This window comes from Carettochelys insculpta, chromosome 6 (assembly GCF_033958435.1).
Source record: "Carettochelys insculpta isolate YL-2023 chromosome 6, ASM3395843v1, whole genome shotgun sequence".
Taxonomy (NCBI): Eukaryota; Metazoa; Chordata; order Testudines; family Carettochelyidae; genus Carettochelys; species Carettochelys insculpta.
In genome coordinates, this window is record NC_134142.1 from 57,082,746 (window position 1) to 57,105,200 (window position 22,455).

General features: G+C 44.3%; 1 protein-coding gene across 4 annotated transcripts in view; it reads right to left on the minus strand.

Moving 5' to 3' along the window:
* Positions 1-17,660, minus strand: part of RASGRP1 (RAS guanyl releasing protein 1) — an 88,733-nt gene extending 71,073 nt beyond the window's left edge. For 2 of the 4 annotated variants that reach the window (XM_074996947.1, XM_074996944.1), the window contains exons 1-4: positions 16,547-17,249; positions 16,053-16,116; positions 15,611-15,686; positions 12,839-13,020 (exon numbers count right to left, since the gene is read on the minus strand). Coding sequence is in view for 3 of the 4 variants with exons in the window: in XM_074996944.1 (XP_074853045.1) it covers positions 12,839-12,908 (70 nt within the window). In the remaining variant the exon portion in view is untranslated. Of the gene's footprint in view, positions 1-12,838; positions 13,021-15,610; positions 15,687-16,052; positions 16,117-16,546; positions 17,250-17,619 lie in introns of those variants that run through there. The other 2 variants (XM_074996945.1, XM_074996946.1) reach the window with 2 other exon arrangements.
* Between the last annotated feature and the right edge of the window lie 4,795 nt (positions 17,661-22,455).

Consider the following 22,455-nt stretch of genomic DNA (forward strand, 5'->3'; position numbering starts at 1 on the left):
GTTAGAGGTCGTCCACGAGCTCGTTTACCTTGGGTCCACCATCACTGACACCCTGTCGTTGGACACTGAGCTAAATAGGAGGATTGGAAAAGTGGCCACAACTCTGTCCAGACTCAGTGAGAGAGTGTGGAATAACAACAAGCTGTACACTCACACCAAAATGCAAGTCTACAGAGCCTGCATCCTCAGCACCCTCCTTTATGGCAGCGAGACTTGGACCCTGTATGCCCGCCAGGAAAAGAGGCTGAACGTCTTCCACTTGCGCTGCCTCAGGCGCATCCTTGGAATATCATGGAAGGACAGAGTGACCAACACCGCCGTCCTCGAGCAAGCTGGAATCCCTACCATGCACACCCTCCTCAGGCAGCGTCGACTCCACTGACTTGGCCATGTCCACAGGATGAACGATGGAAGGATTCCAAAAGACATCCTGTATGGTGAGCTACCCTCTGGCAAAAGACCTCCCGGACGCCCCCAGTTGCGCTACAAAGATGTCTGCAAGAGAGACTTCAGAGAGGTAGACATCGAGCTGGACAACTGGGAAGAACTAGCAGACGACCGCAGCAGATGGAGGCAGGGGTTACAAAAGGGCCTTCAGAAGGGTGAGATGAGGATCAGACAGCTAGCAGAGGAGAAGCGAGCACACAGAAAGCACAATAAGGACTTGCCAGACACCCACCACATCTGCAAGAGATGCAGCAAGGACTGTCACTCTCGTGTGGGTCTTCATAGTCACAGTAGACGCTGTAAATGAAGCCCTCAATTGAAACTATAAAGGGCGCGATCCATAGTCTATGCAGACTGAAGGATGCCTACTACTACTACTACTACTACTACTACTACTAGGTGACCATCTTGAACTGTTGTTTGCAAAGATAGCAGTTCAGGACTCTTAGGTCCAGAATCGGTCTCCATCCCCTTTTTCTTTTCTGTGAGGAAGTAACGAGAGTAGAATTCTTTGCCTCTGAATTCATCTGACACCCCCACTATGGCTCCTATGGAGAGGAGGTGATCTACCTCTTGCTGCAGTGAGCTCTTGTAAGAGGGGTCTCTGAAGACAGACTGGGTGGGGGGAGTGGTAGGTGGAAGGGTGCAGAATGGGATGACATATCCTGCAGGAATGATCTCCAGCACCCACTTGTCTGTGGTGATGTTCGACCACTGCTGGTAGAATGGTCTGAGGCAGTGCTGAAACAGGTGGTGAGGGGGCCATTTGTACTGTACAATTGTGTGGTGGCCCAGTCCTCGACACAGGAGTCAAGCCTGCTGTCTTGTAGCTTGTGGCACAGGGTTATGACCTTGTTGGTTATGCAGTCTTGGCAGCCTCTGTTGTTGTTGTCATCATCCAGGGTCATATCCACGTTGATGATTCCGTTGTCGCTGAGAGGGATAATTGTAACGTCTTCGATGTGGGTAGTACCTCTTTCTCCAATAAGTAGGGGTATACAAATGTTCTCAGAGTCGTTCTAGAGTCCTTGCTAGCGTGTAGGACTGTATCAGTATCAGTAGACTCGGTGAACAGCTTTGCCTTACCAAAGCGAAAATCTTCAACCTTTGTTTGTAGCTCTTTAGGAACATTCAACGTTTGTAGCCAAGAGACCTACCTCATTACCATAGCAGTAGCGGTGGATCGTGCAGCTGTGTCTGCCATATCCAGTGAGATCTGGACTCCTGTACCTGAGGCAGTATATCCTTCTTGGACTATGGCCTTCAAAATAGGTTTCTTATTGTCTGGGAGATATTCCATTAGAGCTGTCAATTTTGTATAATTGCCAAAGTTACCATTAGAAAGGTGTGCTTCATAATTAGCCATGCACAGCAATAATGTAGAAGAGTACGCCTTCCATCTGAATAAATCAAGTCTTTGTGTTTCCTTTTCAGATACAGTAGATTTGTACTGCGGTGTCTTTGACCTCTGCTGAGATGACTCCACCACTTGAGAGTTTGGCTGGGAGTGGTTAAACAAGAATTCTGTGCCTTTCAATGGAACAAAGTACTTTTTATCTGCTTTCTTACTGGTAGCTGAAATGGAAGCGGGGGTCTGCCAGATGTCATCTGCAGCCTCTGTAATGGTGTCAACTAGCTGAATGGCTATCTTAGATGATGCTGGGGGCCTTAGATTCTTTAGGAGCCTATGCTGTTTTCCTTGGACCTCCACAAACTGGATGTCTTGTGTCTGAGTGACCCTCTTGAAGAGCTCACGGAATTGTCTAAGGTCATCAGGAGGGGAGATGTTGTTAGGCACACCCACCCCGTCCACGGATGAAGAAAGGACATCCATCTGATAGGTCTCTGCTTGTTGCTCCACAATTTCTTCTGATTGTTCCTCTATGGGTTCTAAGGGAATGGGGAGCACTGTCTCAGGACATTCTCTCGAAGAGGAAAATTGGTGTTTCTTTCATAGTGGAGTTACCAAGTGTCTCTTCGAAGGGCGTGAGTCTGGAGATCTGTCCCTGGAGCTTTGATAATGATGTCCCCAGTAATGATCCTCATGATCGTATGAGTACGGGTAGCAGCAAAAGCAAGACCCCGCTGAAGATTAATGGGATTGCGAATGCCTTCTGTGACTATGACGATGAAAGGAGTAAGGAAGATGAGATCGTCTTGATGATAGAGGAGAAGATGGAGATATGTGATGAGAGTAGCCGTGAGGATGGTGAGGCTGTTGTAAGAGGTGAAGGAGGTCTGAGCCAAGGACATGGAGGCCTGAGCAAGGGGGTCTGAGAACTGAGAAAAGGTGATGGAGGCATTACAGGCTGTTCCACAATCGCTGGTTCTGGGGGAGAATTAGGAGATAATGGCAATGTCATAATGACGAAGTCGGGACAGGGGCTACAGTGTTGTGTTTTAGTTTGAGCCTTCCTGGGTTGTTGAAATGAACGACTGTGAGAGGCTGAGAGATAAGGTACCGACTAACCCAGTGCCGAGAGAGTTGATAATGTACTCAGTGCTGTCAGCCTCGTTGTTGGTTCCAGCAGTGCCGTCAGTCTCAATGCTGTTTTTGTTGGTGCCGCTCGCAGTTCTGATTGTGGTTCGGATAGCCTCAGGGCAGGCTCTGAGAGTGCTGAGACTCATGGTACCACAGACCTGTGTTCCAAGTCCTTCAGTGCCGATGCTGTTGCTCTCAGTGCTGGGGATGACTGTCTTAGTGCCGTAGTCTCCGGTACCAGCCTCTCTGAGGCATGCAAACTCCCCGGTTCGAGGAGTTTCTGCATGCCTTGGTTGGAGCCTCTGATTTCTGCTCTTTGGGCTGTTTGTCCCCTTTAGACAAAGGGGGATCACAGCTTTCGGCCTCACTTGCCTTTCTCGCAGGTATCACTGGCAAAGACCAAGTTGGAGAGGATTTCTTTTTCTTGTGGCTTGGGGAAGTCAATAATGCCACTTTGCACTTGAGGTGTTGTTGAATCCTCAGGGGGTGTAGGCTCGGAGGCAGCAGGCTGAAGAGCTTTATCTAAGAGGATCATCCTGAGCTTCATCTCTCTATCCTTCCGAGCCCTTGCTGTAAGCTTAGAGCAATGGGGACATTTTTGAGGCATGTGAGCCTCCTCCAGGCAGTGAATGCATTTGTTGTGGCCATCAGAGGCCAGCATCGCTTCACAGCATGATTCATACTTTTTAAAACCTGCAGCAGACATTTTTGAATAGAATGGCAAATGGTACTGAACAGTACTAACAATGGTAAACGGTATTCAACAACAGATACGGAACTTCTAAGTAAGTCGTGAACATATTCTCTCCTTTTTTTAAATATGATAACTATGTACAATATCAGTATTAAAACAGAAGGTAAAATTTAGACTATTAACATGCGAATTTTCTTTTCTTTGGGCGTGCCGTTGGAGTGCAAGTGAAGTCCGTCTGCAGTCGCAGGCGGTTGAGAGGAGCTGGCTCAGATCGGATTGTGCACGTGACTGAAAGCACGCAAAGGACCCAGCACGCTCCTGCACATGCGTGGTATGGCTAACAGCCTGAAAATCTCCGAACTGCGGCACCAGGGTGAGCCCAACACCTGATTTAGAGCACCCATGGGGACCACTTGAAGAAACTATTTTTTCCCTTAACAGGTGACTTTTAACATGCCTGTTTGCTGCTCTTGACCTACTTGGAGGTTCTGTAAAGAAGCAACATTTTTTTTATAGCTCCGAAGAGGAAAAGTGCTACAGGAAGAGAAGGAAGTACATTCTGAATGCGAGCACCATCCCCAGATTCATTTCAATGTACTATTAAAATAAACTGAAGCTCTATAGTCTGATACCTTGGGATCTGACTGATGCCAAACAAAAGAATTTGACAGACTGTGGTTGGTCAGTATTGTCTAGCAGCATAACCCACTGCCACTGCTTACTGAGTTCTTCAAAGGCGTTTAGGGGTAAATTACAGCTAAGTAACAGCACAGAACACTGAGAGCCAGCACTGATGGCTGTAAACAAATTTATGGGACAACAGTAAACTTGGCCACACACATAATAAGTAACCATCCACCTAACTAAAATCATGCTGAACCATGGATGTTGCAGGCTAAGAGCATGCCAGAATAGAGAGGTTCAACCTGCATCTATATACAGTAGAACCCCAATATATGTGCACTCAAGTGAAACTGCTCCTTTCAGGGATGGCTGGAGTCAGGCTGCTGCTCTGTCAGGGGTGGCAAGTGAGGCTGCCACTCCTGTCAGGGGTGGTGAGAGTCAGGCTGCCGCCCAACAGGAGCAGTTTCACAGGACTGGGAAAACAGCTCCTGTCAGGAGCGGCAGCCTGACTCACACTGTCCCTGATAGCAGTGGCTTCCCTGCTCCTGTCAGGGGTGGCAGCCTTCCCATTCCTGTCAGGGGCATCCTAACTCTTGACTGCCATCACTGTCAGGAGCTAGGAAACTGACCAGCACAGCAGCTCTGGTTAGTTTCCTCTCTCCTGTGAGCAGCGGGCACAGCTAGAGCCAGGCTCTGGTCTGCCCGCCAAACTGACCAGTGCTGCTATGCTAGTCAGTTTCTTGGCTCCCCTGAGTTATGTGAAATTTGACTTAACGCAGGGCCCCAAAGTGCTTCTCAAATTACATTATACTGACTCTAAAATGTGTACTTATTATATTATACATAAAAACGTTGCCCAGTGACTGAAGTGCTGTTTAGCACTAACCAAGCAATACTACGGCACTTACATCAGGATGCAAAGAGTACAGTAAACATTTGAAACTGTAGGTAGAAGTTGTGAGCAAAATGAAATTATCCAAATTAAAATTTGGTCAGAACGCTGGGATTACCACTTCAAGATCTCTTGTAAAGCACAACAGGACTTAGCTATGTGATCAGAAGTTTGTTTTTTGTGGTTAAAAGGCAATATTTGACTCTGGGAGTACTGCATACAGTTGAGTATCTACTTCCAGTATTCTTTATCGGAGCTGGTGTTCCAAGTGCAGGACTACATCACATATAGTTATACCAATCCATGTTATACCGCAATACCGTACATATACTATGAAAAGCAAGGCATATTGCAACAAAATGCACGGGGTCTGTACTCACTACGAAAATCATTATTTCACAGCTTTTGGTTTTGTACTGCCCTTACGATTCAAGTAATTACCATTCTGAGCCATTCTAACAGGCATAATTTTGTTCATCAGAAAATGATGGAAATGTAGAAGAGCTCTGCATATGTCTATCAAGTCCAGTAAGTTGATGTATTTTAATAGTCTCTCCATAGCTCTTCCCTTTGTTAAAGCTTTTTAGTAAAAGGCACAGACTTAAGGATGTGAATCGTGACGTGCATTTAAGAAAGCTGTTTCAAGCATGCTTTTTCAAATCTTCCTTCTTTTCTGTTTAGGATTTACAAGTCTGTGGTGAGATCTGAAAGATGCCCTGGTTGTCAAGATGAGATGAAATGCAGGAATAGGAAAGTATCATCTTATCTCATTAACACTAGGAAAATAAACAAACCAGCCAGCCGTGTTCAGATGGCAGAAGTAACGATCTTGGGAAGCTGACTGATCATACTGAAAAACTGCTGGTGACAGAATGTTGGATACACTATAAATTTCAAAGACTTAAGGTTCTCACAGCTTCACCAGAGGAAGACCTCACTACTTTTTCAAGCATGACATAAAAGGTTTGTCACATAAGTAAAAGGTGTATTAGGTGTTTGCTAATGTTCTCGGACTCCAGTGTAGAAAAGGCAGGTAGACATTAACAGCAAATCCTAGCCACAGTGATCGACAGAAGATCTTTCACTGACCTCAGTGGGCCCAGGATTCCACCTTAATACATAAGGGTGAGTGGAAGCCTACACTTGCCTCCTCCCTATCCCAAAGCCTCTGGTGTAGACAGTAGACAGTGGAGTGACCAGCTCACATTTCCATACTCAGTATACATAGAGCTTCACAAATAATAAGCAGTCTTGTAGCACCTGAAAGACTAACCAATGCATTTTTTGAAAAAAAATGAGCTTTGGTAGGTGAGACCCACTTCCTCAGATTTGGGCTGACAGACATGACCATCCAGTGACTAGCAGATGCTTTCAGCTGTTGGCCAGCCAGACTATTCTGTGAAAAGAAATACCACACCTTCTGGACTTCAAATAACAACAATGAGCCTCATGCATTTAAAATTAGATCATTTATCAAATGTGTTTAGCCCTTCCTGTGCCACGTGTTGCTGCTTGCCTGATTCACAGGCAAAGGTTTAGATCAGAGAAGTGACTAAAAACGGAAGTGTGCTATTCAAGTGACCTACAGCCTATGTTTGTTTAAACCAGCCAGACATACTATTGCAAGCACCAGAGAGACAAAATAGCTGAAGATGAACAAGTTAGCTTTTATTCTACTTTAAGTATCAACAAAATTGAGGTTTCAAGAATCTTTAGTCCTGGCAGTGACGTTAAGTTGCAGAGCCTAGGCTGAGTTTACGGAGTGTCAGTTTGGAAAATCCTACTTTTGACTTGCAAATTGAAACGACGCGATGAAAACACTGGATTCAACAGGCTCTTTCAGACCCAGTGTCACTGCTGGTGACACACTGTTAGCTGCACTTCTGAAATGCGCTTATAATATGAAAAGTGGCACTAGTACTGTCTACTTCTACTACAAATTCACTCTTTCCTAATGTCGTGCTGCATCTTTAGCCAAGCAGCACTACTTCTGCACCCTCGTAGTTCCCAAACTCTCAGACCCTTTTGCCACCTGCAGCTTACCCAAACCCTCTGCCCTATCAGCTCAGGATCTTACCACATTCTTCAGAAAGAAAACTGATCTGAGCCAAGGGCATCGCCCCGCCCCACCCTGCCCCGCCCCACGCTCATTACCATCTCTGCCCTGTCCCCATCACTTAAAAACCGTGATTTCACTCACGCTTTCGTTCACTAAACCCTGCACTTGCCGCAGAGACCACAACTCATCCTACCTAATCTCCCTCTCTGGGCAGTCTCATCCCTTCCCTCACATTTCTGTTTTGTTTGTGCCTCTCCCTTCTCATGATAGCCTGTCTCTGAGGCAAGTCAGAAAATGAATCAACAGCATACTAGCTTGCTGTGCACCAACCACCACACACTAAAACTGCATCTACACTTCACTAGCCCAGCTAGACTCACACTACCAGGATTTGAGCCGGTGAACTCAAAATAGCAGTACAGATACTGCATCTTGGCTCCCCAGTCCAGCTTCCATCCTTTTATTTCACTGAAACATCTCTCACTCAGTGTCTCAGGAGATGCTTGTACACAGGACTAGCACTGTATTCCCATCCTTCTCAACTTGCCTGCTGCCTTCAACTATCAACCATGCTCCTCCTAACAGCACATCCTCCCCATCAATCCTAACGCTGTAGTTGCTTTCAGTGCTTCATTTGCAGGATGAATACCCCTCATCCTTACTCCAGCCATCACTGGGGCTCCCACACAGCTCCATTCTTGGCCCCTTTCCACTTTTGCCCCATCTCTGAAATGTCTCATTCAGTAACATGGTTTAAAGTATCATCTTTACTCTGACTCAGGGTACGTTTACTGAGTAAGTCTATGGTTCAAACTCAGGCTCCAGCTTATTCACGCTCCTTTACATGAATCATACTAACCCAAGGTTCAAGATCTCAGGCCCACACCAGAGTGGCACATCCAAGCCTGAGTCAAACAGTGACACAGGGATCAAACCCTGATGGTGAGCAACATAGACATAGCCTCGCTGGACTCACAGTCAAGGAGTCCACCAGATGTATGCCATGGGCTGAGCACTGGTCCTCTGGACCATCAAGTTTTTCCTCACTCTGCATATGAACAAAAAGCAAACATGGCTATATTCTGGGAGGCCTCTAGGAAGTCCGGAATATGTGTGGTTTGACCAAGACCCACGTAATACACTGTAATGTTGGAGTCTCAGGTTCACACCCAGGATTCAGAAATGCCTAATTTGTGTTACAACACACAGACAGAGAGTAAGCATAGGTGCTGAGGCCGTATGTTAGAAGATCGTGTGTTTATTATCTTGAGTTCAACAAACTTTAAGCTTACATGGAAGTGTAGACATACTCTCAAATATCTCTACTCGAGGCCTCCCTCATTCCTTCCAAACTAAAATTCAGATCTGGATTTCTAAAAACTTGTGGCTATCTAGCTATCACTTTGTGCTCAACATAACTAAAACTGAGTTCTTCGTCTTTCCCCTAAAGCCTTCCCCACTTTCATCATCACGATATACAACACCACTAATATCCCTCCTCACATTTAGGTCCATACTCTTTGACCCAGCCCCCTTTGGAGGCCCACATTTGCAGGCTCTGTCTAAATGTTGCTCTTTTTGACCCCCTTCAGGCACATCTTCTAGATCTCGCTTTTCCTCTCTGTCCATACAGCTAAAAGCTTTCCCTCTTTATCTCACTCTTTGTCACTCCAACTTGCTCCTTTCACTTCTTCACAAAGGTCTTCTTGCCCGCCCCCCTCCTTACATGTATTCACCTCACTGCTGCAGAACATCATTTTCCTCAATCATTATATCTCTTTGCTGGTTTCCCCATGTCCAACGCATGATACAAAAGAAGTGTAACACACTTGTCTTCATTTTTAAGACTCCTTGACTTGGCCCTGTCCTAACTGTCATTTCTGACATGGCACAGGGGACTGTCAGCTCCCACCTACAATCCAGTAGCGCTGCCAGCTACTTTATTGCCCATTATACACATCAGGTTTCAAACCGTTTGTCTGTGTGCAGTACCCAACACAATGAGGATGTGATTCGTGACTGGGACCTCTAAGGTGCTACTGCAGATATTGATGGCACAGCACAATAAAGCATGCATTTTAAATTATGCAGAGTGCCTTCTTTTCAGCTTATTACATACTTAATTTTCATAGCAAAGAGCTCTTTCAACAAGAAACGACAAACATTAGCTTCTCTTCTATGCTTCAAAAATGAATTTAATAAAACATAGATCTAACACCAAAGTACAACATGGCAGTTTTGAGCACTGTATTTATCAGGGGGCGGTTATATACAAAACCTTTCAAATCAGAGTGTTTTCTAGACTGATTTTCAGACATGCTGAAGAAAGACGCATTCAGTCTGGAATAGATTTGAGACTGTCCATGACGTACTAAAATTCAGGCACAGAGTGGACTGATTTAGTCTGTTGATTGACTTGTACTAATTCAACACCTTTTTTTAAGCCAGTCACAGAGTAGAATTTTGCCTCCCCATCCTCTCTCCTGAAATGGACTCCAGCAAAGACGGTTTGCAAGATGTCTCTATTTAAACCCCAAAGGAACTCTGTGCATGAAACATCTTTAAGTTATCTAGTTGTACCAGCCTCATTTCAAGCCTTATTTAAATACTGTGAAGTCCCTAGACATTAACAATTCACAGCGTCAAGGAAAACAAAACATATGCAGTATGGAAAGTCTACTATTTGTATAAGCTCAGTGAATGGAAGAGACAAAAGTGCCTTTGGCTTAGATGAAAATGTGTGGATTTATACAGGACAGCACAGTTCTCTCAAGTGATTCCATATATCATATGGTTACATATGCGTTCTCATATTATATATATATATATATATATATATATATATATATGCATTCTCATATATAAAATGTAACGACATGACACAAACTATGCACGCTGACTAAAATAGTAGGCATACTGGGCGAAATCCTGGCCTCATTTAAGTCTCTGGCAAACACCCAATTGACATCAAGATTTCACCTACGTTTGAAATGAATCACTCCAAATAGTTTGTTAGCCTAACAGATAATCCTTTTATAAAGATACAGATATAAATTGAGATAAGATTGATTAATGAGCTATGACAAATTCATGTATACTAAATATAGTAGAACCCCAAGACAAGCATGCTCAAGCTGCGCAAAATCTCAGGTTAACGCAACTCTGAGTGGTAGGGAGCTGGCACCCGGCTCCAGGCTGCCCCCCACTCAGGGGAGGCAGGAAACTGACCAATGCAGCAGCACTGGTCAGTTTGCCAACTCCTGCCAGTGGCAGGCAGCTGAGAGCCAGGCACCAGCTCCCAGACACTCACAGGAGCAGGGAAACTGACCAGCCGCTGCACTGCTCAGTTTCTCTGCTCCTGTCAGGGGTGGCAGCCGAAAACGTGACTCTCGGCTGCCGCCTCTGACAGGAGTGGGGAAACTATTCCTGTCAGGAGCAACAGCCTGACTCTCACTGTCCCTGACAGGAGCAATTTCCCCACTCCTGTCAAGCGCAGCGAAAGTCAGGCTGCTGCCCCTGACAGAAGTGGTTTCGCAGCTCCTGTCAGGGGCAGCAGCCTGATTCTTGGCTGCCACCACTGACAGGAGCTGGGAAATTGACCAGTGCAGCAGCCCTGATCAGTTTCCGGTCACCTATGCTTGGCAGAGAGTGGGGAGCCAGCCTCCAGTCCCACAGGGCTCACAGGAGTGGGGAAACTGACAAGCGCACCAGCGCTATTCAGTTTCCCCGCTCTTGTAAGCTGCAGGGAGCTGCAGCCTGGCTCCCTGATCCCTGCTGTTCACAGGAGATAGGAAACTGTCCAGCGCTGCTGTGCTGGTCAGTTTCCTGGTTTCCCCAAGTAATGCAAAATTTGACTTATGCAGGGTTGCACAGAAACACAACCTCTGCATAAGTCAGGGATCTACTTTACATAGAGGAATGAGCAAAATTATTCTTCTTAACTTCTGGGAGCTGGACAAGAATGAGTTTAAATTGCAGCAAGGGAGGTTTAGATTGGATAGTAGGAAAAATCTTCCTGTCAGGTTACTTAATAAATTACCAAGAGAGCTTGTGGAATCTTCATTAGAAATATTTAACAGCAGATTAGATAAACATCTGTCAGAAATGATCCAGATGGTGTTTGGTCTGGCTGTGAGTGCAAAGGACTGGACTCTATGACCTCTTAAGGTTCCTTCCAGTTCTAGTATTCTATGTATACAGGTTTACTTTAGGGTTTACTTTGACAGCCTGATGACAGACACAGGTGTCAGTAGTTCACTTGTTTTTTTTGGGAGGGTGCATTTTGAGTTTTTTGAGGGTTCCCTCCCCAAGACTGAAGGCTTTTTAATGGTATAATGGATTTTCTTAAATAGTAAAATTCAGTGTGTAAGTTAAAACCAGATGGAAGAGGAAAGGCACTGTTGGTTTTACTCTTTTGCAGATATGTATGTCTCCCCTTGCAAATTCTTTATAATCAGTAAGTAACAATGCATGCTTGCCTCACCAGGGTGTTGCAAAGATTAGTCATTGTTTGTAGAGTGCTTTGAAGAGGTAAAACGCCATATCAACGTTAAGTATTATTTAGCTTGAATAAATCCTTCCCTGAAAAGAAGCTTATACTGAAAAAAAACACTTTATGAATATGTACAAATAAAACTTCCACTGTTCTGCCTATTTTTTGCAATTGATAACAAATACCTCATTGGACATTTAGAAAAATACTAGTGTCATAATCAGTTTAATCTCCATGTGAAAAATCAAGGGCCATCCTTTTTATTTACAGACATAGAAAGGTGAGCTCTGCACATACATGGCATGCCACAAGCTTCTTTTAGGAACTAAAATAGTCAGCACATATTATAGAAAGCTTTAATATTGGCAGTAACAAAAATAACACTTGTCAACAAAATACATCATTTAAAGAGAGATTATTAAAAATCTTTATTCTTTGTAAAAGCTTTGAAACCCTCCATTTGGTTCCATATCATATCAAACATAATATTTGCTAACAAAACTAGAAAGCATCTTTTTAAATGTTTACTGCATAAGCTATAAATCTCAAATGGTTCTCTTCAGTGTAGATATTTTGCTGGCAGAAATAAAAAAGGCATGAATAATTCAGAAACTAAAAAGTACATGATTGGGCTTCTCACGTGAATCTTTTCTTCTCAAGAGCCAATTTTTAAAGTATGTCTTCTGATGAAATTACAAGCATGCATTCCTACTTTAGTGCACCTAGCCCACATGATAACTCTTCTAATTTCTGACTAGCAGATATAAACACATTCCTACACATAGTTTGAGATTATTATACTGTCCATTTTGCAATGTTTACTTGTTAAATACCCATCCCATGTACAAAGAATTTTTCTGTTCTGTACATGGAGTAACAAAATTAAAATTAAAATTAAAAATAAAAATGAAAATCTCATTTCCACACATCTGGCAACTTTACTGTACTGATCAAGAGTGTCTTCCCCCAGAAGAGCAAGACATCATTCTAAATTCTCAGCATATATTACATGAACATATAGATCTATCCACTTTATATATCTCATATACTTGACAGTATCTTAACATGTCACAAATTACCTGAACTGCTACAAAGAAAGAACTGAAAACATTTGCATGCAAAAAATGGTTTCAAATCAGGGCACTCACCAAAAGACTGAAGGCAGGTTTCAAGAAGGTTCTCCAGGCTGGTGCCTTTGGCTAAGTGTCCCAAAGGCATTATTATTCTGAACTCAGTGACCTGGGAAGGATTTGACTGGGAGAAACAATGACTGATCTGTTTCAGTTCAAGTGGTGTTTTAGGGGCAGTGCTGCATCCTTGTGAAGGTTTCCTAAAGGGAAGGACAACATTCAAGTGAGTACAATGAGACCTAAGCAGTGGCAAGTCTCACACAAGCCTCAGGTGCAGGTTGGAAAAGGAGGAGAGATTTAAAAGGCAATTAGCTCCCTGGAATTGGGTGGGTGAAAAACATAACCCTCCCACTTTTCAAATGCACCAAAGAAACCTCTGTACATTCTGCCCTAAAAATGTGGAGCATTAGAGCACATGGTTATAGAGTTTTAAAATCTATACATATTTCAGTTTTAACGTAAACATAATTCCCAAAACAGCCAACAGGCATTCACATAATCTGACACTTCATCTAAAAATCAAACAATGTATATTGTAACACAAGAAAAATTTCCTAGTAATGACCACTATTTTTTTTAATTCATAACATTTAATTTTACAATTTTTCCTGTTTTCACACAAGAAGTTTTACTTAAAAATTTGATGGCAAAGCAATTTTTGAAAAATACATTTTCTTGATTTCCCTATGAAGTGCATGTGGAACAATATCCAGCAAATGGATATTTCCATTTAGAGACTGTGGTGAAAGTGAACAGATTTAGTCACAGAGTCAAACGCTGAAGAATTCTGGAAGATATTTAATTAAAAAAAATACGGAAAAATTTTAGACCTCATGCCTGAAATATCAAACATGAATTTACAATGAATATTTTATAAATATATGCTTTGTTCTTATTCATAACTGCCCTGGAAATGTCCACTTACACTGAATTTTTCCTGACAAGTTACTAATGATTGCGTTAATAAATTTAGTGCTCAGACTTTCCAAGGTAGCCAACTAAGATTGCACCTATAATTCTGCAGGTGCCTATTCTGAGACATGTATTTTTCACAACTAAAAAGTTTTGCAGGTACAAAACTTCTGCGTTTATAAACAGCATTTGATTTTGTTTACCTTATTTATGCATACAAATAGCAATTTTCATGCAAACACAAGAGATTCAGAAAGCACAAAATCGTAGGTAAGAAAATGTACACTCAAATTAGCATTCGCACAGCTGCAGGCACCATACTGAGATTCCTTTGAAAATACAGCCATGTTTTCAAAGGCCCTGTAGTTCTTATAGTCAGCAATCACTGCACTGTTCAATAAAATTGCGCTGATCCAAGGAATGCAAGTGGCATCCCCAAACCCTTCCTAAACAATAACTGAAACATCTTCCAAGAGAGCATGTTAAAAACTGTACACAGGGAGAACTTTACTGATGGGGGAAAGAAAAACCCAGATGGCATTGCCTGGAATAAAACTGGGTACAGTAAGCAGCAGTACAGTTCTCCTTCACTGACAGTTCCCTCCCTGTAGCGAATTTATGTTTTAACCCCCCTAGATTTAGAAGCATACATATAATTCTTATTCACCTACAGTTTTTCATACTCAAAGCACTTAAGATAATGAAATCTAGTAACAGCCCTGCAGGGGAGGTTTTGGAGCTAAATTGTTCCTGTTCTGTATATTACCAATAAGGAAGATGTGCTACATAGGGGGCAATACTCATGACAAACCTGAAAGCAGAATTCAGGCATTCCTGACCCCAGATCTGGGCTTCAAGGAGAGTTTTGCCTACGTAGCTGCCTGATAAAGAGAATACTTCCCCTCCCGTAGCTCTAGCATGAATTTCAATCCTTATCTGCAATTTCTCTGCCCTTAGCGTAGCCCATGAAAACTCACTTCACATGTCATGTATATAGTAGGGTCTCAACATTTGCAAACTTAAGGTTTGAGAATTCAATTATTCGGGAGTGGCTGCTTCCCTGGGGCTCCGGGGCAGGGAATGCCAGCAGCTTCCGCTTCCCGGTGCTCCGGGGCAGGGAGCGCCAGTGGCTGCCACTTCCTGGGGCCCCAGGCAGGAGCGCCCACAGTCTCCACTCCCCTGGGGCTCCGGGGCAGGGAGTACCGGCAGCCGCCGTCTCACAGTGCTCTGGACAGGAGCTCTGGCAGCCTCCGCCTCACCGGAGCTCCAGGCAGAAGCACCAGCAGCCGGCACCAGGTGGGAGCAGCTACCATATTCGCAAAATTCAACATTCATGAGGGTTCCCACCATGGAGCCCTTGCAAATATTGAGACCCTACTGTAATCACACTTGAAGCCAGATCGCCAGAAAACGCAAAGCTAGTGTATGATGGTGTTGATAGAACAAACACCGAACAGCTCCATCTATTCCTGTTGAAGTTAGACTTCTTCATTCAGCATATATCAACCTGTCTCCTACTTTGTCTAAGTTTTCTTGTCCTTAGCTTTATTGTTACCTCCTGTTCTCATATTATGCAACTAGGTAAGAAGAAAGGACCAATCAGCTTACAAGATACCCTTTATCAATCCCCTTCAGGCCAGTCTGTTACATCTTGGCATTATAATATCAGGGAAACAAAAGCTACTTGTAATGGGTGTAATTTTTGTTTTTGGCTGATGCCAAGATTGCACTCCGAACTGAACAATACACAGAATAAAGACAGTTGCACCCCATATTGCTTACAGCATGACAATTTCTACTTTCAGAGCAGGGTACAGAGGTTAGATAATCAATGACATTATCTGCATTCATCAATTCATTGAAAAGCACTCCACTTACAGAAGTTAGTCATCATGTAAGGATAACGGAAAAGAGCAGGCTTCTTTTTTCCACCCTGGATTTGCATTGCAGACTTCTGAAAGAAAAAGAAATCACTAAGTGTAATAAATGTCAGTTTGTGGGCTAACAGCCAGCACTAGGTGGCGTTTCCCACATGGGAGGGCTAGCACCAAAGTTGTTTCATCAGATGACTTCCCTCAAACCACACTACAATACAGACTACAGTCAGACACCCCAAAGAGGCAGGTGACTCGATTTCTTTAGCCGAAGAGGACCCACAGGTTTATTCTTACACAACTCCCCAGCCAGGGAAGTCAGAACACTCCTTAGCAGAGTGCCTGATCAAGCTCCCCATTTGCAACAGCTTCCAAGCGTTCTCAGCCTAGCCCACTTTCCAAAGTGAGACAAAACCCAGCTCTAGCTAGGAAAGTTACAAACTTACATCAAGACAGGGAGACAGGCTCTTTCCACCACTGCACTTCCTTCCCCTCTATGCAGCGGAGTAACTGGGTAGGAAAAGGATAGGTTTAATAAGCCACTACGCCATAAACCTGTGGGGAAACATTTTAAGCTCTCTGGACATTCAGTAAAGGATTTGAAAGTAGCCATTCTGCCACAAAAGGTTTTTTACCACAACCTTACAGACAGAGGCATCCAAACTGGAATTCATTTACCAGTTTGACACTTTTAAGCCTGGGATTAACAGAGATCTCAATCATGTGACACACGACAAGGGCAGTTTCCCCACCTTTGATAGTCCCAGGACTGGGCACCCATCCCACTGAACTTAATTTACTTCTTCCACTGGTCCTACTAATGCCAAGTGACACCCCTTTTTTTTTAACCCCTTCTCCTCCTCCTTCCCGCCCCCTCCCTTCTATATGAACCCTCCAAAGCTGATGAAGTGGGTCTTACCCACGGAAGCTCAGTACCTACCGAATAAACGGGTTAGTCTTCAAGGTGCTCCAGGACCGCTCCTTCCTTGGGCCCTTACGGATTAACAGGACTACCGAGCCTGGCCCTGCATCCCCGAGGTCAAGCAGCAGGGCGCTGCTCCCCCACTCGGGCACAGCCGGCCTGGCAGCGCGGACAAGGAACGTCTGGGGCAGCTCCAGGCCCGAGCCCAGCGCGCGCTCTCCGGCACCGGGAGCGGGACTAGGCGGCCGCTCCGCGCCAGGCCAGCGTGCACGTGGCAGGTAGAGGGGTGCTGGGCAGCCGCCGCCTCGAGCCGCTAGGGAGCTCCCGCGTGCAGCGGGGCCGATGGGGCGGGGGGGTGAGCGAAGTTTCGGCGAGCTTACGGGTTCTCCGTCCTCCGCCTCACGGGTCCCATTTCGGAGCCGACCTGGGGCCGGCCGGGTTCGCGCGGCGGGCAGGAGCAGCGAGGTTCCCGGGGAGAAGCATCTCTGTCCCCCTAGCTCCGCTTGCACCAGCGCGGCCCCTCTCCCAGCAGCTCTCGAGCGGCGCCGCCGCCGCAGCAGCCGCGACTAGCTAGGGCGAAGATCTTATCGCCGGAGGAAGTGCTCAGCCGCTCTCCTCTGCTCCGGAGGCGCCGCGCAGGTAGGGAGGGAGCCCCAGGCGCGTCCCGCTCGCGCCAGCCGCCGGCCTTCGCGCAGCTGCAAGGGCCAGGGCTCGCTCGGCCCCGCGCTTTCCTCCCCTGGCGGGCGTGCGTGGCGGGGGGGAGCTTCCGCAGAGTTGGGTGCTAAGGGTTTGCCAGTGGAATAGCTTCTGCTTTGGTGCCCATTGGTGGGGGTTTGGGTACAACTTTGCTTAGCCCGGCAGCTAAAATCTAACAAAACAAATTAACTAAAGAAGCTAATTAAAAAAACTAATTAATAAACCCCAGAAACTTCCAAGAACTTGTTCCCTGCAAAATAAATTCTGTTCATTTTTGTTGGTTACCCCCTTACAAATATCCCTGCCCAGCCAGCTGTATTAAAACTCAGCCAAAGCTCCTATTCCCCCGTCAATTAATAGCGTCCTTTATCCTTCATGCTGCTTTACTTCCTCACCTGTAGAATGGGGATAAAGATGCTGCCCAACTTTGTGTGGTGTTTCAGATCTGTTAAGAGCTCTCTTGCTGTCTCTGTCTCTCTCCTAAGAATTCATGTAGTCATTTGTATGACACACTGGATGTGCCTGGAGCTTATATGCAAGGAGGGGGGGGAACCAAAAGGATTGCCCTTCTACAAGTCAAGATAAGCAAAAAAACACAGAGGGGTGGGGGAGGGAAATGGCAGACAGCTACATGGAAGCTCTGTGTGTAAACCATGTTCCATGAGAATAATGGGAGCAGAAGGGACCACAAAGTCTGATTCCCTGCCAGGATGCAGGATTTGTTGTGTCTAAACCATCCAAGCAAATGGCTTTCCAGCTTTCTTTTGAACCACCCGCGGCCCCCACTCAAGAAGCTAGTGTTCCCTGAAAGCTGTGTGCTTGTGCAGCCACTCAGGAAAAGATTCAGCTGCTTCTCAGCTCATTAGCAGAGCACTCCCAGCTCATTTTTTTTGTTTCGACTAGTGGTGCACATTCACACATGCCTCAGTGCATCTAAAATGTGTTTCACACATGGATAGCAAAAATCTAGACACATACTGAGGCAGTCCGTTCCACTGGCCTGCTGTTCTTACAGTCAAGAAGTTTTCCCAAGATTCGCTCTAAATCTGCTACGCTGTAGTTTCAACCCATTACTCTTGTCCTGCCCTCTATGGGCAAAGAACAACTTTGCTCCATCTTTTTTTGGGGCAGCCTTTCAAATATCTGAAGATGGGTATTGTATCCCACCTTAATCTTCCCTCTTCCAAATTAAACAGGGCCAGTTCCTTCAGCCTTATCTCACATTGTATGCATACTACTCCTCTGATCATTGATCCAGAGGAGGCAAGGCTGGAGTGGACAGCCATTCTCCACACCATCACTCCCATTAACTGTGCAGGAATTCCAGCTAGAAGCAATGTTCCAAAACTTCACTAACACAGTGAAGGTTGACCAGTGATGCCTCCTGCCTTTCTAGTAGTAAGTGCCTGAAGGAAACAGACACTGAAGGATTGGTCCTGTGCTGTTGTGAGGGGCTATGTGAGCACACTGATTTAGAATTATTTCTATTATTCAAAATAAATAATTCCTGCTCTCAGTTTCACTGTGTGACTCCTGGTTCCTGTTTTATCAGACTGAGTAAAAACAAGACAAGTAAAAAAAAAAGTGGGGGGAGACTGCTCCATTTTTATTGTCTTCTTACCTGGCTTAAACAAAAGACCTGACATTGTTTTTAATTCTGTGGAGTAAGTCTTTTGCCCAAATCAGGCAGAAGGTCTGCAAGTGCACACTCACTGCATTTTCTCTCTCTTGCATAGAGGACAATCTGTTCTCAAGTTCTCGCCTTGAGAGATTTAAAATCTAAATGAATTGAATCTGTTGAAGTCAATTTAGCCATGTGTGGATAGTGGATATCATGTGACTGTCAGCATACTCATTTCCAGTATAAAAAGCCACTGGCAGGGGAGTGAAGTAGCTTAAGAAATCTTTCAATGGAATACAAAATTTGTTCTTTGAAGTCTGACCAGTTTGGTAGTGGCTGAAAGATGTTACCTTCCAAACATTCTGAATTATGTGAAATGAGTTTTTGAGTTCAGTTCCTAGTGGTCAGGTCCCATCAACATTCATCATCCCAGTTAGTACTAATTGGTGTCCTCATATAGTTCTGTCAGAAAGGCCCAGGGCTGAATGAATTGCTCATTCAGTTCTAGAGGAGGTGACTTTACACACTACATTGGTGAAGTGGGAGAGCTTTCACTGGCATTGCCTTCCCTGATTAGTGGATAACTGTGAATCTCCTAGGCCATCAATAGCACACTTTTCACGAGGGAACAAATGAGCCAATGATTTAACCCATCTGCTGAATTCATAACAGTGATAAACAGTATGCTATTTTACAGTAGCACACACCTGTGGACTTCCAGAGAGAGCTCAAATGTTGAACTTGGTCACAACAGTCCCCTCTCCTTCCCAAACATATCTACAAATAAAGGAGTTCTCTTTACCTGCGAGAAGTGGAAAGCATGGCATGAAATTGCATCACTTTGTATAGGCAGAAGTACCTTCTCAGAGAGATCCTGATGTAAATATGAGAATTAGTGGACTTTTCCAAGTCCAATTTTAATTATCAACTAAAACCTCATTTTGGTAATGTCTATCAAAACAAAGAAATGATTGTTCAGATTTGGTGAAGAGCTTTATAAGAGTTAGTGGTAGTATAGGACTCAAACTTTCAAAATAGTGATACTCAAGATTGTGTCTGCAGATAAGAATGGGGCTGTACAGTAAGTCATTGTTTGTGTAAAAATTTAACTGGGTGAAGGACTAAAAGGTCTAAAGGACTGGGTGAATTGGGTGAAGAATGGGGCTGTACAGTAAGTCATTGTTTGTGTAAAAATTTAACTGGGTGAAGGACTAAAAGTGGTCTGTTTAGTACCTGTGATTCAGAGTTTCAACTGAAAAGGCAAACATTAGTCATGATACTAACAGCAGTGAATATATGTCATGAAAGTATAAGGAGCTGTGTTTTCAAGTACTTACTTAGGGACTGTTGCTCTCCAGCTGGTACCTGTTCCCAAAATGTCCATGATTGGTTCTGTTCAGTCCCCTACTCGCCTTTCTCTCATCACCATTTTGCTAGAGCCTTAAGGGGCTTGAAAAACTAAGTCTGAGATCCTCGTAAGGTGCCACCTGCATAGCCACCAGTGCTTTGCTACTGCACTGTAAATGGCTGATATTTGGATGCTGTGATTATGTTACCAAAGGTAACTCAGTCATCATATGGCCTGCCTAAGGCTGAGATCCAGTCAGCTCTCTAAAGCCATGCCTGGTAGGCTTGGACGGTAGGTTCAGTGTCATGGTTTCAGGATTAACAGCACCTGTATTCCATTGTCCATCGAGGCCACCCCCTTATGATTTCCAGCCATAACCTCTCTGGGACCAGGATCCCACCTGCCTAGGTTTTTAAAGCTGCACAGCCCCTTGCCATCTTCAGTGATATCCACAGCAAAACTAACAAGGAAGGGCACCCCCTGCACTTTGCTCTCTCACTGGAAACTGTGTTTTTACCAGCAGCTAAGCACACCTCTTTTCCTAAGCAGGTATGTACATTTTTCAGGTCAAAACATTACAGAGAAAACATAACAGACAGATTTAAACACTGTAAGCATAACCGGGCTCACCCAGCAGTCTTATGGGACCTGAATAGACCAAACTCTTTTCAATGCTTCCAGAAAGGTTGTCCACCTTCCCCCATGAACAGGTGGTTCTATTCAGTGCTCTGAAAGGCCTGAGTCCGTTTAAACTCAGCTGTTTTACACCAAAAACTCTGTATGTTGTGGTCTAGAAAATCAAGTTAGAAGCAGTATGTGCAGTTTCAGCATGGGAGGTGTCTCTCTGGAAGTCTTTACAATCTAAATGGTTCACCTTAATCATCCCCTAGTATTTGGTTCCTAGAGCTTCCCCCTGGAGGTGCATATAGTCTGTGGTCCTCATAAACTATTTATACATCTAATACATTATGGTCCCCAAAGATGTGGTTGCAACATCCATCACTTTACAGTAGGGTCCAGATTTTGAAAAGAGTTCGTCTCCTACAATCAGAACCAAATTAGCAGGAATCCTCTGCTTCTATTTAGGTAGTGCAGTAAGAGGTTTATTTCAGGACATTGGGTGCTGAACTCTTGAGCCAGTCTGGTGAAAAGTATAACAGTGGAAGCTTCTGGGGACTGAGCACTTCTGCAAGTCCAGCCCTCCTCTTACAGAGGACATCCAAGAAAAACTAGGTGCTACAGGAAATAGCATTAGTGATTCAGTAGATGCTATTCTGAGTCAGCACAGAGCTGGGTTCCAGCAGGTTGTCTGAAGATCACTGTGGTCCATGAGATGTCATCTGACTGATGACAACGCAAAGATCCTGTGTAAAGCTGAGTGGAAACTTTCTGGTGGAACAGTGTTCTATTGGAAAATTCTGGTTTAACTATAGCAAAATGTTCCATGGACAAACATCATAGTCAAAGTCTTCCAATGGAAGCCAAGCATATTTCTGGACAGCTCTCTGGCAGCCTGCTTGGTGGTCTGCTGCTGAGTCCACCAGCCCTGGTTTTTCCAGGCCTTTATCTCTTTCCTCTGTGGCAGAAAGCTTGGAATCATGGAAGTTGGACTTTTTATGCCCCTCAGAGTACCTAATTGGTTTTGTTTCAAAAAGCCAATGTGCATTTTGATTTTTCAAAACAACATTTATGGAATTCTGTTCAGAAAGGAACAGCAAATTCATTCTGATGCAGAACTTATTTTTAATGTCAGTATTTCCCATGGAATGATCATTTCAGATTTCAACTAGTCCTGGTCCTGACCAAATATGATCATTAAGAGACCCTATGATCCTTCATACAAGAGTCAGTGTAGCCCAGCATCCTGGCCAAATTCCAGTTTGAGCAGTTACATGATGTCTAGATTTTGGTTTGTTTGCTTTTCAGTTTAAATCAGTTTTTTTTCCCTGAGCTCTGTAAAAGCAAGAGTACATGATACTTCTTTCTGCCAAGCACAGATAAGATGATTCTGCTTTGTGGCCAGAGATAAGTGGTATATAGATTTTATGGTACAAATCCTTTCTTACAAAAAAACCTATGAACTCTGTTCCCCAATTGCATTCTAACTCTGGAGCTGAAAAACCAGATAGAATAAGAGTAGACCAAACCTGTATTGCCAGATGTTTTTGAATAGACCCCAAAATCTTTTTTACTTATTATCACTGGGATTTTTACAAAAATACTTTGTCTGGACCTTGACCAAGAAATTTGGACCCCAACAAA